Genomic DNA, 18,660 nt, shown 5'->3' on the forward strand with positions numbered 1-18,660 from the left:
TAACTGTGAGAGGAACCTTGGAGTCATAGTGGATGATCATTTGAATATGAGCCAGTAATTTGCAGCAGCCAAAAAAAGCTAATACAATCCTAGGTTGTATAAACAGAGGCATATAATCAAGATCATGTGAAGCATTAATGCTGCTTTATAAAACCATAGTAAGACCACACCTGGAATACTGCAAGCAATTTTGGTCACCATACTACAAAAGAGATGTTGAGACTTTGGAAAAAGTTCAGAGAAAAGCAACTAAGATGATCAAAAGTCTGTAGTTTAACCCATATGAAAAACAGCTGCAGATTTTGGGTCTGGCTAGTCTAAAGTAAAGAAGAATTAGGGGTGACATGATAGCAGTATTTCAGTATTCGAGGATCTGCCACAAAGAAGAAGGGGGTACCAGAGGACAGGGCAAGAAATAATGGTTGGAAACTGATCAAAGATAGAAGCAACCTGGAATCAAGAAGAAATGTCAGTAAGGACAATTAACTAGTGGAACAACTTGCCTTCAGAAATCGTGGATGCTCCTTAACTAGAGATTTTTAAGAAGAGATTAGACAGTCACTTATCTGAGGTTGTATAGATTCTCCTGTTTGAGTAGGGAGCTGGACTAGAAGACCTGCCAGATCCCTTCCAGCTTTATTCTAATTCTAAAAAAGAGAGAGAGAGAGAAAAAAAATAATGGGGACAATTGTTATACACATGACCAAATGAGAAAGACAGATCTATGGATTTTTTTGCTGATGTATAGTATTGTCAAGAATATGTCATTGCATATACTATGTAAATGGCATGTATCTAGGTGGCTGTAGGGTATTCAACTCTCAGTATACATTGAATTAGGAACAGAAATAGTACAAGAGAAGAGAAAAGGCAAATTTTGCAATAAAAAGTAGGAATGCCAGTTACAGCATAGTGAGAAGAAAATGATATATTTTTGAAATGATTGGTCTGAATAGTTAGTCTATTTTAGTGTTAATAAAATTTTAAACTCAAAGAATATATGGTATACAGAAGTGTTTAGTAATATCAAATCTTATGAACTGTGCAGGAACGGTTATATTCATTTTCCTATATACTATATATAGCTGAAAATATTAACATAGTAAACCAAAAAGAAGAGGAATATGTTTATTCTTCATGCCAAAGTTTGATATTTAGTATTTTATGTATATCTAAGGCAATATACGATGTGTTTCCCTCCTCTGAACTATCAACATCCAGGTATGAGTAGGTAGCACTAAGAATTATTTAAATTATACCTTAAAGTCAAGAAGATTCTGGTAGCATTGATGTAGGATTTAAATTGAAACAAGTTACAAGTACTTTATCAAGTAAATCCTACATCGTTTCAGTCACTCCCTGGTATCTGATGAAATGAAACTGCATCTCATTAAAGTGTTTGCCTTTAATGAAATATCTTAGGGTGAAAAGTGACTTGTAGACTTTCTCAGATATTTGGATAACATAGACTAACAGACTTCTTATCCTACAATGTCTTTAACTAAATTTAGTAAAGAAATGTTCTCTAGGCTAATTCCACATCTTTGTTGCCATGTAATGCTCATACTGCTTTTTGAAGCACAGATATAAAAGCTATTGGCTAATATTCTAATCTTTGGATTATGTTATTTTTAGGGTAATAATCATGATTTGTTTAAGGTTTTGCATATTTACATTTAAGCCTATTTGCTAGACTTTTACCAATGGGATCTGAAGTAGGCTCTTTCTGTTGACACAAGTAGGACAGGCTTGTCCTAGTAGGGCAGGGTAATTCATCAGATAGCAGGGACTTCTGCCATTATGGCTTTAAAGATAATAACCAACACATTGAACAGACCAGTAGCCAGTGAAATTCACACAGCAGAAGTGTAATAGGGGGTCCAAGGACTGCTCTCACTGCTGCACTTTGCACCAGGTGAAGCTACCATGTGACTACCATATGACTTCAAAGTTAGTCCCATATAGAGCGCCTTGCAGTAATCCAACAGCAGTGTGAAATGATCAGGACTTGAATAATTGAGCACAGGTGTCATGATCCAGGGAAGGTCACAATTGCTGCATAAACAGGAGCTGTGAAAAAGTTTCCTGGTGGTCATGACTGCCACCTGTCGTTCAAGCAGGAGACATAGGTTCAGGAGAACCCTAAGTTGTGAACTGTGTCTGAATGGATTAGTGGAATCCTGTCCAGAATTAAGGTTCACAAACACTCACATCCTGAGGATTGATATGCCCCAAACCATTCAGCCTTGCCAGGGTTTATTGTCTTTTGTCTCTCATCCATACATCTCTACAGCTGTAAGAGAACATAGAGACAGAATCACTTGGGTCACCATGTGTAGAGATGAAGAACTGAGCATCATCAGCATGTTATTTTATCTCAACCCATGGTGATGGACAATCTCACCCAACAGCTTCATGTAGATATTAAACAAGAGAGGATAGAATACTGAGCAAAACTGTACAAAAACTCTGTGGCCCAGCCCCAACTCATGTAGATGGTCCAAAAGGATATCATGGTAGATAGTACTAAAAGTTCCTCAGAGGTCAAAGAGAGAGAGAATTGTTGCATTACTCCAATCCTGCCAGAGATCATCCACGAGTGCAAGAAAAGTTTTCTTTGTCACATTGCCAAGCCTGAATCCTGACTGAAAGGGATCCAGGAAATCCATTTCATTCAGGATCTCCTGGGAGTGCTGAGCAACTACCTTTCCACTACTTTCCTCAGGAAGAGAAGATGGGAGACTGAGTGAAAATTGTCATGTGTCTGTGTGTGTGTATGTGAGAGAGAGAGGGGGGGGAGGAGGTGGGTTTCAGGCGGTACGCCTCAGTATGGGCGTACTGGAGCCTGCCCGAAGCACCAGGTACCGTTCCGATACAGTGCTCCGGAGGCCCCCCCCTTCACTCCTTACCTGTCCTTTAAAGCCTTTGGCACTTCCGCACATGCTCAGCCGAGCAGCTGGAGCATTGCGGAGGCTTGCAGAGGCATCGCTGGAAGGTAAGACACATCCGTGCACTGTTTGCTAAACACTTCTATACCATATATCCTTTGAGTTTAAAATTTATTAACACTAAAATAGACTAACTATTCAGACCAATCATTTCAAAAACATATTTTCATGTGAAGGATGCCAGGTCTTGTTGCAACTGTACCGATTGCAACGGGATCCGAACCCACCACTGGTGTGTGTGTGTGTGCGCGCGTGTGCGTGTGTGTGTGTGTGTGTGTGAGAGAGAGAAAACGAACTTATTCTTATCTTAGGAAGCTGCGTCTGTTTATTCACAGGCTGGGGGGGTCAGAACACTGAGGTAAGGAACACTAACAGATTCAATTGTATAATCTAAAACTATAATTTAAAATTAATCTAAATGTGGCCACAAATTAAACCCAAGAGTCCCACTCTAACAGGGAGATTTTGTATCAGAAGAATAATATATTTAGGCCGAAGATTGCAGAATTATATTTTTGGGATTGCAAGTAACCTTGATGGGTTACAAGAGACTGTATTAAGATCATTATTGACTGTTTGATGCCTCAACAGAGGAAATCAGTTATGCTGTTTTTCAAAAGGACTCTACATTTGTAGCAGAGGTGGGTTCTGGATCCCATTGTAACCGGTACGGTTGCAATGGGGCCTGGTGTCCTCCACATGAATGTGTGCAGTGCGTGTGGTGTGCGTGCACAAGTGCGCAGTGCGTGCATGCATCTTACCTTCCAGTGACGCCTCCTCAAGCCTCCGCGATGCTCCAGCTGTTCGGCGGAGTGTCATGCAGGCATTGTACACGCCATGCATGTGCGTGGAAGCGCCAAAGACTTTAAAGGACAGATAAGAAGCACAGGCAGGTGGGTGGGCCCTCCGGAGCACCGTACCGAAACAGTACCCGGTGCTCCGGACAGGCTTCGGTATACACGTACCGGGGCGTATCTCCTGTAACCCACCACTGATTTGTGGATATAACTCCTATAGGAAGTATAGGAGCCAGGGTGGTACAGTGGTTAGAATGCTAAATCTTGCCCACTGCCAAGAGTTCAATTTTGAGCAGCTCAAAGTTGACCCACCCTTCCATCCTTCTGAGCTGAATAAAATGAGGACCCAGATTGTTGGAGGCAATATGCAAATATTACTTATACATTTTAAACTATCCAGAGAGTACTGTATAAGCCTAAATTATAGAGGAAACCTTAAAAAGCAGCTTCAAATTTATCCTGTCAGTAACATGGACACTTGGAGGAATTGGAATATATTTTGATTTGTTTGATATTTTTGCTAAATTTTCTTTCGCAGTGCTGCAACACAGAATAATTGCATAACTGAAATTGCTGTTATAATCATTTTTTTCCTATAGCCCAGTTCCTCACTTGGCTAAAGTTAGGAATTTGAATTTTGAAGGGTTATTTTACTCACCAGAAAGTGAATAAAGTAATATATTATGTTGGGATATTTCAGCCTTACTGCTATTAAAAAAATAATAATTGAAAACATCTCTCATTCTTTCTTGAGATAAATTGAGATTTTTGTAAAAATGTATTTTTTTTCTACAAAATATTTTAGAATATACTGTACTTCCTCATCTGTATGGAATCACCATTTCCAGACAAGTGGTTCTGGACTGGTCTTTGGGAAGAAATTTTAATGGCCAACAATTTATTTACCATAAAATGAAATTAAGATTATACAATTTTAGAATATCTCGGTCTCCTTCTTCATCCTCCCATAAACTAGTCAAAATAATAAGCTACTAGGAACTTTTGCCAAGCAACTTGAGGTGTTACAGTACTTAGTTCTTACCTTGCTGTTTAAAAATATCACCCTTTACTGTAGCCATTATAGGAGTTGCTTATCTTTAAAACTGGGACAAGATTAACTTAGTTATTGAGATAAACAGATTTAAATTGACAGGAACAAGAAGAATAAAGAACCCCAAATACTTGTCTGGGTCCCTCATCACCAAATGGACTACTAGCAATAAACAAAGATGTATTCTTTATCCTTCTTACTGCCAATAAATATCCCATCAACTGCAGTTGGTGTTTATTACAAGGAGATATTGTTTCACCATATAAGACAGCTATTACATTGTTGTCATCTGACTGAACACACTGTTAAGCCTTAGGTTGTTAGAAGAATCAGTTACACTTTTATCTGTGCTTATCTTTTTTTTTTAAAGAGAGGCTCATTTTGCTATTAAGAACAGTTAGTGTACTGTACAGCTTTTAAAATAATTTTTGCACACACTGATGCACATGAATTACTATTTACTGTTCAAGAATCCAAGCTGAAAAAGTGTCTTAAAATATAATTCAACTTTTTAACATTAAGTTTGGTATGAGATTATGGTCTAGCTCTTCATGTTTTTCAGCCCTTCTTAGATGGTTATTACTGTGATAGTACCTGGTTCCTATTCTGGGAGGAAGCTGTGATTTGGTCCCAGGTTCTGCAGCTTTTTTACACTGGGGTTGTGTCTTCCCTTTGTCCCATATGTTCTTCCAGTAGTGTTCAATTTTAACTGTTTATGGCTCTGCTATTACTATGTTATTGCACTGCAATTGGGATTACACCTTGGATGATTCCAAATATGCCCAAATAAAAGGGCATTTATTTTCTTGGTCTCTGCTTCCCTAGTGTATCTCCTTTGTCTGGTAGCCAGCCTTTGTTTAGTTGTTTATCAAGCTTCAGATGGAGTCAAGCCCCTGTGTTTTTTCAGAAGCCAATCTTATCCTTAATCCCCACCCTTTTTTATAGTTTCACTTGCTGACTAACTTCTTTCCCAGTTGCCTTAATATTAGCCTCCAACCTCATTTTCTGAGGGCTGATGTACTGTTTTTCTTCTTGATGTGTAGCCAAGCATTTCCAGTACCACCAAAGTTATAGTATATACCAGTGCATTCGTTTGAGTTATGGCGGTTGGAGGGATTGTCATGAGGACTCTACTAACATCTTCTAGCATACTATCTGATGGTACTTCACTGTCAAGCCTTGGTAACTGGTCTCAAGGGTTGGCCGTAGGTAGTTTTATGCTTCAGTCAGTTGCTGAAGCATAAAAAAGAGCCAAGGTGGCGCAGTGGTTAAATGCAGCACTGCAGGCTACTGCTAGATCAGCAGGTCAGCGGTTCAAATCTCACCGGCTCAGGGTTGACTCAGCCTTCCATCCTTCCGAGGTGGGTAAAATGAGGACCCAGATTGTTGGGGGCAATATGCTGACTCTCTGTAAACCGCTTAGAGAGGCCTGAAAGGCCTATGAAGCGGTATATAAGTCTACTGCTATTGCTATTACTGCTATTGCTGTGCTCTGTAATGGAAAGATTGGCAATGATGTTCCAAACTCAACGAAGCGATGGACGTGATGAGCCAGGGCTTGGAGGCTGTTAGGGACTGGATGGGGGTTAACAAGCTTGTTCTCAATCCAGATAAGACCGAGTGGCTGCTGTGCTTCCCTCCTACAAATTGGCCAAGTGTTCCATCTCTCAGGCTGGGGGGTCAAATTTTACGCCCCTCAGATAGGGTCCGCAACTTGGGAGTCCTCCTGGACCCACAGCTGACTCTTGAACACCATTTGTCAGCTGTGACCAGGGGGGCATTTGCCCAGGTTCGCCTGGTGCACCAGTTGCATCCCTACCTGAACCGGGAGGCTCTCACAACAGTCACTCGTGCCCTTGTGACCTCTAGGCTGGAGTACTGCAATGTGCTCTACATGGGGCTGCCCTTGAAGAGTATTCGGCGACTTCAGCTTGTCCAGAATGCAGCCGCACGAGTGATCGTGGGTGCGCCTCGTTTCACCCACGTAACACCTATCCTCCGTGAGCTGCACTGGCTGCCTGTTGATCGCCGGATTCGTTTCAAGGTGCTAGTTGTCACCTACAAAGCCCTTCATGGTATTGGATCTGGGTACTTGAGAGACCGCCTGCTGCCAATTACCTCCACTAGACCAATAAGATCCCACAGACTAGGCCTCCTCCGAATTCCATCAGCCGCCCAGTGTCGACTGGCGACTACCCGGAGGAGGGCCTTCTCTGTGGCTGCTCCGACCCTGTGGAACGAACTCCCCGTGGAGATTCGTACCCTCACCACCCTCCAGGCCTTCCGCATAGCCCTTAAAACCTGGCTGTCCCGACAAGCCTGGGGCTAAAGACCTGCAGCCCCACTCCGAATGGTATGATTGTTGTGTTTTTAGCTGTGTATGATTTTTATGTTCTGTATTTTATTTGTTTTTTCTCCCCTCCCTTGAATTGTGAGCCACCCTGAGTCCCCTCAGGGAAAAGGGTGGCATACAAATAAAGTAATCTAATCTAATCAAGTGTTTGCTGCACACCGAGTTGTTTTTCCACATCTTCTTCAATCTGCAATGCAATTTGTAATTTGTGTATTTCAAACTGTGAGAGAAGCTTCCTCTTCATTAAATTGAAATATTAGGTGACTAGCTGTTTTTGTAAGAGATGGGGAGCTGGTACAACGGACTTCAGCGAACCAGCAGTTTCCCAGGATGAAGAGAACACAGAGAGAGGAACAGGCAAGAGCCCTGAGCTAGATAGGAAACAGAAGAAGAAAGTAAGGACAACTGCTTTATAGAATGTTGCTGTTTATATCTGTTAGGGTGAGTGCAGTAAGGATTTAGTCTGGCAAAATTATGTCTATTGTGTATAAGCAAATAAAAAATTGCTCTTCATCCTTGGGTTTAATCTGACTGTTTCTCAGTTACTATGGATATAGGTCTTATGTACAGCCATAGTTCCTTCTTACATTTCATATATCCTCTCTGATCAATTTACTGTTGCAGTAATATTCCATTTATCCAGGATTTCTTGTTTCATCTGTATATGGTTTATTCCAGTAGGCCACTTATCGGCAGATTGCCAAATATCTAGGGTGAACCTTGTTAATCCAGGAAACTTCCAAGTCAGCATGTTTTTTTATTCATGTTATTTTCATATCTGAAGTAGGTAGGTGAAGCATTAGAGGGGCAGTTTGGACTAGAAGACCTCCAAAGTCACTTCCAACTCTGTTATTCTATACTCATCTAACACATGTCCCTCTAGGAATTCCAATTCTTGGAACTGGAATTGACTGGATATATTACTTTGGGTAATAGTTATTTTTACAACTCTATTAACTCGGTTAATATTGGTGAAAGAGCATCTCTTAGCTTTAGGCAATATAGCTTTTCTTGACAGGTTCACAATGCATTTTCTATCAATTTAAAAATAGTTACAACAATTTTCTTAATAGATGACAGACACAGTATGAAGATTTTCAAAAAGAATTTTTTTCTGAAAAATGTGCAACATGTTGCCAATGAAAAATGAGTTCTCTGTAACCTTTTTGGTTTATTTTATAAATGATGGCTTAGGTATGAATAACCTGAGTTGATTGTTCAGTAACACTGTTTAATATGATGGACATTTTATTTAATTGCTTTGACGGAAATTATTATTTGTTAAACTGCAAGAAAAAATGGGGTCTCAAAACTTTAACAATCATTTTCATGCTTCATTCAAAAATGCAATCCTTTTTTTTAAAAAAAAAAACCCATTCCCTATTCAACACTGAAAAGAAACATAACAAGAAGGCTGTCAATATTCTCTGCTGCAACCCTTTATTTTGATAACCTCTTGACTCAAGACGTTTGCTGAGGGAATGAAATGGCATTAGAAGACATCTCCTTCACAATTCTGGCAGCATTTCATACATGTTGCTAGTTCAATGCCCATTCGAACATCCCCCATAGCAGTCATGCACTCCATTAGTTACCCATAAACGACAACAACTAATTGTACCTACTCACTATAGCAGGGTTTGACCTGAGAAACTCTAAAACTCTTGCTTAACTTTATTAACACTGAGCATTTGAATCATTTCATAATTTTAAATAAAGTTCTCCCTTGACCAGCAAGGGAATTGTCAGCAGAGTTTAAGCCTCAGCAGCAGCTGGTAATGTTCTTAGCCAAATTCTTCAGATATTGTCCATCTGCAGTGATATGTGGCTGGCTTCTGCCCTGACATTTGCTTAATCTTCAGAACAGATTTCCTGGCTCTAGGAAAACTTAATTTCTGATTCCTCTAATCCAGATGCTGGCCAAAATGCTGTTTTCAATCTATACAGAGCAGTTTGTTTTCTGTTCCTCGTTAAGAGCTGGTTTCTTTGCTGATAATTTTTTCTATAACAGTCATATTAATATGCTCAAAAATCCACTGTTGAGTTTCAGATAAAGGATCACATCTATTCATGAAAATCTTCTTTTCTGCTGGATTGCAATCAATGCAGCTGCCACTCACCGTATGGAATAAAGTTTTGTCCTGTAGGATGAAAATAAAAACAATTAATGAACAACCAAGTGCCAGATTATTAAAAATGGACATATTTGCAGAACATACTTTTAAACATCTAAGTCTGGTTTCTTTGAGATTTATGTAGCAAGTCTACAGTGTAATTTAATATTGGAAAATATTTCCCCAAATTATTTTCAATGAATTATATGTTATCTACAGCAGAGTTTCTCAAACTTTACAATCTTTAAGATGTATGAACCTCAATTAATAGAATGGTATTCTGAGAGATGAAGTCCATACATCTTAAAGGTTGCCAAGTTTAAGAAATATTGGTCTAGAATGGAATAGAAAGAATAGAACAGAACAATTTTGTTTTTACATATGACTTTCAGCAGATGGCAGACCTTAGCTGATTTTAGCAAATCCAGAAAGTTAAAGAGATCTAGCTTCGTTAATGCGGGGAAATTTAGTGCTATACGCTACACTGGGAAGAAACCATCCAAAAGAAAAGAAATGACAAGCTGCTTTTCCCTCTTATGCCAAGATAATTGCTTCTCCCCACCCCTTATCTAACCTCCCTCTCCCTCTCCCTCCCTCTCTAGATAGATAGATAGATATATCCATCCATCTGTATCTATCTATCTATCTATCTATCTATCTATCTATCTATCTATCTATCTATCTATCTATCATCTATCATCTATCTATCTATCATCTATCTCTCTATCTCCTATTTCTGCATGCAGTGATCCAAATGCTGGTAATGAGTGAAATAGGAAAGATTGTCCAATATTTATAAAGATAAGTTCCCTGCTTTCAATAATTTTAATATCAAGCCAACACACTTAAACATTCTGTCCTGTTTTGTTTTTTACTCCTATCTTGTAGGAACTGGCTTGCCCAAACCACCATGATAGTGGGAGCTTAGTAATAAGGTAAAAGTAAGAGTTCCTCTCGCACATATGTACTAGTTGTTTCTGACTCTAGGGAATAGTGCTCATCTCTGTTTCAAAGCCGAAGAACCAGCGCTGTCCAAAGACATCTCTGTGGTCATGTGGCTGGCATGACAAAGGACTCATGTCCATATTGATGAGCATAGTGACTGAATTCTGCATTCACTATAATATCCACTGCAGGAATTGCTATAGCATGAACCTTGACTATAATGTTAAATCAAACTAGGTAACTCACAGGCTGTATTTAGGTGACAATCCTGAAATCTAATGGGATTAGCAGAATAATACTGTAGTTAACTTTCCTTTTGTTGCAGTTCTTCTCCTGATAATCTAACTGACGTCATGGAGAATGGCTGCCAATAAATGTGGAAAATACATAATAAGTAAATGAACAAACAAACTGATTTTGGTTTTTGTTAATGCCATTCCCTATTCCACATGAGATTCAATGGTTAAATTGTAAAATCAGAACCAAATTGGTAACTGATCTGATGAGTAAATATTTTAATGAGATATAGTCTTAAAGACACTGTACTCAAAAAGGAAAAGTTATGCACATTGTAGTGACATGCAGCAGCTCTCAGAAGACAGATACTCACACCCCACAATATAATGACAATCATTTGGGTCCCTTGTTTTAAGCTGTTCTTACCCACCATACTACTCCAAAGCCAACTCAATATTTTCTAGTTCTAACTGCTGATGTATTGCCAAAATGGTAAGGCATATTCATTTTGAAAAGTCAAATCTAATTTTGACTCTTTCTGTATAGCATTGTTTTTTTTTGTCATAGCACTTTCTTTTGACAATGCATGTATCTTTCAGATCCCTAAAAGTGTCACTGCCATTCAATTGGGAGGAGGAGGGTCTCGGAGTTAAATCACTAGTGTATCTGTAACAACTGAGTTTAATAACTTTACAACTGGTTTCCTATCACCGGAAGACTGAAGGTCCCAGCATTTCTGGAGGGATGTTTATGATAGCCATGTGGGATAACTTACTTTAATGTCTAACTAGAGAAAGCCATGGGAACATGTGTTTTATTGACTCTCGGCAGAAGACTTAAGGAAACATCTTCACACTTGTGCATTGGTTAGAATCTGTATTCGGACAAAGGGGAGGAGTCATTATCAGCTTAATCCCATTTGCATTGCCTAAAGGGTTTCAGATGCTGCTTTGCTTCTAATGGTTTCCATCCTTATTGATTAAAGGTTCCTTTTGAAATAATCCGTTTCAAGAGTCTTTACTTTCTCAAGTTAGGAGAGGAGCCATTACATAAAGCAGCATCTCTCTTCAAAGTAGTCAACCAGGAGAGACAACCTTTTACTCTACTGAGGGAACCCAGCAAACCATGTCTGAGCATAACAGCGAACAAGGACAAACTGACTGCTGGAGGGAGATGGAAACAACCAGAGACCTGCTCCTTGAACGCTGCCAGAGAGAATGAGGTAAGCTTGGAGGACCCTAAAAAGCCCCATTGGTCAATTGGAATCGGGGTGAAAGACAGCTGGGAAGGGAGAACCAGGGGACTCACTCTTACCCGAGGTAGCCAAAAACCAGGGAGGAAATTGGAGTTAAAAGCCCCCTCTGGCCAGGAGGAGCTAAATGAAGCCTTGCTGAGAGAGGATCCTCTGAAGAGGCATGTAACCCAGTTGGTGGTGGAAATTTTGGAAAATCTCAACATCCGGGGGGAGCCAGACCGGCAACTCAGAAGCAGTGGAAGGGCGGCAAACGGGGATGATGCCAGGGGAACTAACCCCCCTCTGGTCCCTGCTGATCAAGCTGACGGCACAGCAGCAACAGCTAGGAATCCAGAAAACCCTCCCCCCAGTTGGCGCATGGGTTGGGAGCCACTCCTAACCAACTCTAAAACCTGCAGTTAGAAAGGAAAACTCCTTCAATGGGCATAAAATTTGATGGGAACCCGAAAATATTGGGATTCTTTGTGGCACACGTGCTCACCTGCAAGAATATGGCTGTGATTTTCGAACCCAAGGAGCCCGAGTGCGAGTGCTCACCCTAGACCTGGAAGGAGCCACCACTAGATGGAATGTAACTTTACATGAGTGGTATCTCATTACTGAAGAGGCAGAGATTGACATGGCCAGAAATCAGTACCGAGCAGGACTAATGTGGAAGAAATCCCAACCCCAATGGAAACAAGAACCTGTCAGCTTCTGCTTTGCTGTTGCTTCAGCTGCCATGAAACGGGGAGGGAGGGCACGGTATTTTGGGTGGGGTTACTCATTGTGCTGGAGGAAGGTTCTGGAGTTCTCTGGATGGACAGACTACGCATGCGTGGGGGTTTTCCCGCTTAGACTAACGGCACCGACATTCCATCTTCATGATGCCTTTTGAAGTTATCTCACACCTGACACTTGAAGGACTTATGATTGGACTGGGTCTATGATGCCAGGGGGTGTGGAAAGGGCTATTCTATATATCAACTGCTTTCATGCCTAATTAACCAGACTTTGCTATGCAACCGCTCTCTAGCCATATGTAATTAGTAAAAGTACTTTTGATTTCCTACACATGGAATCGTTGGGTCTTTCTTTCCTAATTATATTATGGAGGGATGCTGACAAGTAGCAAAGTCTGAAAAACCCTTTCCAGGAGACCAACATCTACCGTGAAGGGTGTAAATGTCTTCGCCAGCCAGCGGAGAAAAGGAGGCCGTTTGTGAGGGGGCTTCCACCGAGGCCGGGCCCCCCGAACTCTCGTTTCACGAGGCCGGCCCTCCCGAACTCTCGCTTCATGAAGATTTACTTCAGCTGCAGATTTCAAGCCAGCCTGACCCACCTCCCCCCCCCCGATGGTCCACCTCGGTAGGACAAAGAGAGGAGGGGGCAAGCTGAGATGTGGGGGTTACCCGAAGACAACCCCGACAAAGACCGTTGGAGACGGGAGCTGTGAGAAAACCCCAGAGGAGAGATCTACCTGATTACTGGGGACAAAGGTACTTTGGGGAAATAGGTGGAGAAGATGAAGAGGACAGGAGGGGCTGGGAGCGAGAGTACCCACGCGCTGATTCACCCCCCCTCGGGCTGTTACACCCCCTGCTGCTGAGGCTTTTGCCAGACCAGGGGCCCCACCTCCCCGAAGACACCGAATGGCCAAAATCCCCCCCCTGCCTGTGAGATTTAATGGAGATTCTGCAAACCTGGGGCCTTTTATTATGCAAGTCTTTAATTACATGGAAATCTACGGCCGTGATTTTGAAAGTGACACTATGAGAGTAAGAATGATTCTACTCTCTTTAGATAGTGAAGCGGCTGACTGGAGCAATGCGTTGCATCTATCAGCTTCCCCCCTCCTGAGGGATTTTAATAGGTTTATGGAGGCTTTCAAAAGATGCTTTGATGACCCCCTGACTGAGAAGCGAAGCAAATTAAAATTTATAACCCTCGAGCAGGACGACAGGCCTGTGGCTCGGTATATTCAAGACTTTCAACGCCTTTCCCAGTACATGAGAGGATGGAGTGAGGACGCCCTTTTGGACAAATTTGCTTTGGGCTTAGATGAGGAACTCTATCAGCAATGCGTCAATCGCAATCTGCCCAGGCGCTTGACCGTCTGGTTTGAGCACGCAGCTGACATCGAGCTGGATTTAACCAGGCTTCGTTGTGCCAAAGAGGAAAGACGAATGAGAGAGAAGAAAGCTGCAAAGACCACCCCTCCACCAGGCCGCAAAGCCCCATTCGGAAGGAAGGGTGAAGGGCGAGGGGCCCCCTCCGGGAGGTCCAGACCAGTAACGTGCTTCCGTTGTGGGAAATTAGGCCATCGTGCCCCCAACTGCTGTGCTAAATTACCCTCCACCTCCCAACCCCCACCCAAACGAGAGGAGAAGTCTGGCAGAGCCTCCAACAAGAGGAAGAAGGAAGCTGCCTTCGCTATGGATTCCAGACCCCCTTGCTTCGGCCACGTCTTGGAGGGAGAAGCAGACACCCCCTCCACCTCTTCCGAGGACTCGGATGATGAAGCATCGCCTCACTGGGTGAGTTCAAACAAAGGCCCCATGCTATTCCCCATAGAATTAAAAGTTCCCCCTGATGGGCAGCCGGCATCCCTTCACGCCTTGCTTGACTCAGGGTGTTCCCGGTGCATGATCAACCCTGCCATGGTTGAAAAACTGGGTCTCAAATTACGGACTTTGAAAACCCCCATTGCTTTTTGCCAGATTGATGGGTCCATTGCGGGAGGGGGGCCTGCCCATTTTTTTACTGAGCCTTTGGAAATGAGGATGGGCTCCCACACAGAACTAATCTCTTTTATAGTAGCGCCTGGAATGGACAGGCCTCTGATTTTGGGCCTTCCTTGGCTCCAGAAGTGGAACCCTCGCATAAATTGGAGGGCTGGCTGGCTGCGCATTCGCACAAAGGAGCCTCCGGAGGGGGAGGGCATTCCTGAACGAACTGTTTCTGACGCTCCTGAGGTGGCCGCTAGAGGGCAGGAGAGGATTGATGGAGAGGAGAAAATTCCTAAAGTATATTGGGACCTCAAAGAGGTTTTTAGCGAAAAGTCCTCCGACAAACTTCCACCCCACAGGCCTACCGACTGCTCCATCGACATTCTACCCGGGGTTAAGCTGCCAAAACCCCAGATCTATTCCATGTCTCCCAGAGAAATGGAAGAAATGCGCAAGTTCATAGATAAAAATTTAGAACGTGGGTTTATCGAACCTGCTCGACCCAAAGTGGCTGCTCCTGTATTATTCCGTGAGAAAAAAGATGGCTCTCTCCGTTTGTGTGTTAACTTCAAAAACATAAATTGCATCTCCGCCCAAAACCTCTACCCACTTCCGTTGATGAAGGACATGTTGGCCCAGTTGGGAAAGGGCCGCATTTTCACTAAATTTGACCTCAGCGAGGCTTACTATAGAGTGTGCATAAAGGAGGGAGACGAGTGGAAGACGGCTTTCAATTGCCCTCTTGGCTGTTTCCAGTTCCGGGTCATGCCATTTGGCCTGCAGGGGGCGCCTGCGGTTTTTATGCAATTAATTAATGAGATCTTGCATGACCACCTCTACAAAGGCGTCATCGTATATTTGGACGATATCCTTATCTATACTCGCACCTACGACCAACATGTCACACTTGTGTGCACTGTTTTGAAGAAACTCCGGGCCGCTGATCTTTATGCCAAATTGTCTAAGTGTGAATTTCACCAAACTAAAATTGACTACCTTGGATATCGCATCTCTCCAGCTGGCATTGAAATGGACCCGGAAAAGGTGAGGGCGGTCACTGAGTGGGACGCGCCCAGAACTCGCAGGCAATTGCAAAAATTTTTAGGTTTTGCTAATTTCTACCGTCAATTCATTCCTTCTTTTGCCAAAATTGCGCTTCCTATAACTAATTTGCTCAAATCCAAAGGAGAACCTAAACCTAAACCTAGCAAACCTCTAGACTGGACCATGGAATGCCAGGCGGCTTTCGAAAAACTTAAACGTCTGTTTGCTGCGGAGCCGGTGCTGAAGCATCCCGACATGGACAAGCCTTTCGTCGTCCAAGCTGATGCCAGCGACGTCGCCGTTGGGGCCGTCTTGCTGCAAACCAACGACCAAGGTAACCTACAACCTTGCGCATACACCTCCCGGAAGCTCACGGACACAGAGAGACGTTGGGCGGTTTGGGAAAAAGAAGCATTTGCGGTCCGTTGGGCCCTGAGCACGTGGCGCCATTTCCTGGAAGGCGCTAAACACCCTTTCGAGGTGTGGACTGACCACAAAAATTTGGAAGCTTTGAGGACGCCACGCCGTCTCTCCCCCAAACAAATGCGGTGGGCCCAACATTTCAACCGTTTCAACTTCACACTCAAATACATCCCAGGTGGGAAGAATTTCATGGCAGATGCCTTGTCCAGACTCCCGCAATATAACTGCTCTAAACTGAGCATCGTACAACCAGGGGTCCCCACTTCCAGCCTGGCGGCCCCGGTCATTACTCGCCAACAGGCCCACGCAAAAGTAGAGGTGCCTCAAGACATTCTTTCTGACCTCAAACTCGCACTTCCTCAAGATGACTGGTTCCTAAAGCATCGGGATGAGTGCACTATGAGGGACGAATTGCCATGGGTCGGCGCCAAATTGTATGTCCCTGCATCCCTCCGTCTCGGGATCCTCCGTCACGCTCATGACTCCAAACTGGCGGGTCATTTTGGTTTCGTTAAGACTTTACATTTACTGAAGAGGCAATTCTGATGGCCCTCTTTGAAGAAGGACATTGAACTTTATGTTGCCAGTTGCCCCGTTTGTGCGGCCGCTAAACGGCCCCCTGGGAAACCTCAAGGATTACTCCAATCTGTTGCCCGGCCTGTTGCCCCTTGGAAGGAGATTTCTATGGACTTTATTGTTGAGCTCCCCGAGAGCCAGGGGCACACCGTCATCTGGGTGGTCACGGACTTGTTTTCCAAACAGGTTCATTTTGTGCCATGCCACAAAATTCCTTCCGCTAAGGCACTAGCTAAACTCTTCATTTCCCATATTTACCGCTTGCATGGGGTACCTGATCGCATCATCTCCGATAGGGGTGTCCAGTTCACATCAGTTTTCTGGAAAGAATTTCTCAAACGTATTGGCTCCGCCCAGGGCCTTAGCTCCGCCTACCATCCTCAGACTAATGGCGGCTGTGAACGGACTAATTCTGTTCTTGAACAATATTTACGTTGTTTCATCAATTATCAACAAGATGATTGGGTCGATTTGTTACCCCACGCTGAAGTGGCTTCAACAACTCTGTCCATTCCAGCACGGGATTCACACCTTTCCGAGTCGTCTATGGTCAAGATTTTGTCCCTATTCCTGAATTGCCTCAGGACCAGCCCCAAGTTCCCTCCGTCGCTGACTGGAGTGACCGTCTCAGCCGCATTTGGCCTTTGACCCTGTCAACTCTGGATGCTGCCCATCGAGCCCATAAGAAACAGGCGGACAAAAAGCGTACGCATCCTTATGAATACCGGGAGGGAGACATGGTTTATTTGTCCACTAAATTCCTTCACACCACGCAGAAGTCCAAAAAGTTGGGTCCGAAATATGTGGGTCCGTTCCACGTCGTGAAGGTCATCAATCCTGTTTCCGTTCGCTTGCAATTACCCAAGCACCTCAACCGGGTTCACCCGGTATTCCACATTAACCTGATTAAACCTGTCCGGGTTTCACATCTGCGTCCGCCTGATGACCCTCCGCCTGCTCCTTTGCTCGTTGATGGTGAACAGCATTTTGAAGTTCGTCAAATTCTTGATTCCCGCAAGCGGCGTAATCGCATCCAATACTTGGTGGCTTGGAAACATTTCCCTCCCTTTCATACGGAATGGGTTGACAAATCCCATGTTCGTGCCCCCCGCCTCCTTCAAAAGTTTTATGATGCTTATCCTGACAAGCCTTAATTTTTCTCTTTCCCCTCCCTATTTCTTTTGTGTTTTGTTGTTCGTCTGTTTGTGTTTTTTTTTTTTAGGCATGATCGCCTTTTTCCGGGGGACGGCTGGATGTCAGCTTCTGCTTTGCTGTTGCTTCAGCTGCCATGAAACGGGGAGGGAGGGCACGGTATTTTGGGTGGGGTTACTCATTGTGCTGGAGGAAGGTTCTGGAGTTCTCTGGATGGACAGACTACGCATGCGTGGGGGTTTTCCCGCTTAGACTAACGGCACCGACATTCCATCTTCATGATGCCTTTTGAAGTTATCTCACACCTGACACTTGAAGGACTTATGATTGGACTGGGTCTATGATGCCAGGGGGTGTGGAAAGGGCTATTCTATATATCAACTGCTTTCGCGCCTAATTAACCAGACTTTGCTATGCAACCGCTCTCTAGCCATATGTAATTAGTAAAAGTACTTTTGATTTCCTACACATGGAATCGTTGGGTCTTTCTTTCCTAATTATATTATGGAGGGATGCTGACAGAACCTTTTAAACCACAAATGACACCTTTTCTCGAAATCCTTAGCCTGTTTCAAGTGTGGAAAAGAGGGGCACCGAGCTGCAGAATGAGGATCTCAGGCACTGGCCAAGAAATCAGACCATCCATGGGGGGGGGGGGACATATGAAACCTGGCCAGCACGGAAAGGAGACGGCCCTGAGGAGTAGGGAGACTGTAGAATCTCCACCCCCTCCCTTCTTTGAGGAGGAAATCCTGGCTTCGCAGCAGAAGGAACCATACTCATCTGGAAGTGATCCAGAGGTTGAACCACTGGTAAGCAAACCAATTAAACTGCTTACCTTGCCCTTAGACTGTTTATCCCCAACTGGGAGAGGGGGATGAAAATCTCAGCTTTAGTGGACTCGGGGTGCATCCGTTGTTTGATCAGCTCAACCCTGGTAAGGAAGTTGAGGATTAATGTAAGGAAGCTGAAAAGCCCCATAGCTTTTTGCCAACTAGATGGGTCAATAGCAGGCGGGGAGCCAGCTTCATTTGCCACTGAGCCTCTACAGATAGGC

At 43.5% G+C, this 18,660-nt stretch overlaps 1 protein-coding gene across 1 annotated transcript in view; it reads right to left on the reverse strand.

Annotated features, from left to right (window-relative positions):
- Nucleotides 1-9,119: 9,119 nt before the first annotated feature.
- Nucleotides 9,120-18,660, reverse strand: part of LOC116512906 (polypeptide N-acetylgalactosaminyltransferase-like 6) — a 117,689-nt gene continuing 108,148 nt past the window's right edge. Inside the window, 1 exon segment of the mRNA XM_032223587.1 lies at nucleotides 9,120-9,290. Within this exon segment, the coding sequence (XP_032079478.1) occupies nucleotides 9,120-9,290 (171 nt within the window).

Source organism: Thamnophis elegans, chromosome 9, assembly GCF_009769535.1.
Source record: "Thamnophis elegans isolate rThaEle1 chromosome 9, rThaEle1.pri, whole genome shotgun sequence".
Lineage (NCBI taxonomy): Eukaryota > Metazoa > Chordata > Lepidosauria > Squamata > Colubridae > Thamnophis > Thamnophis elegans.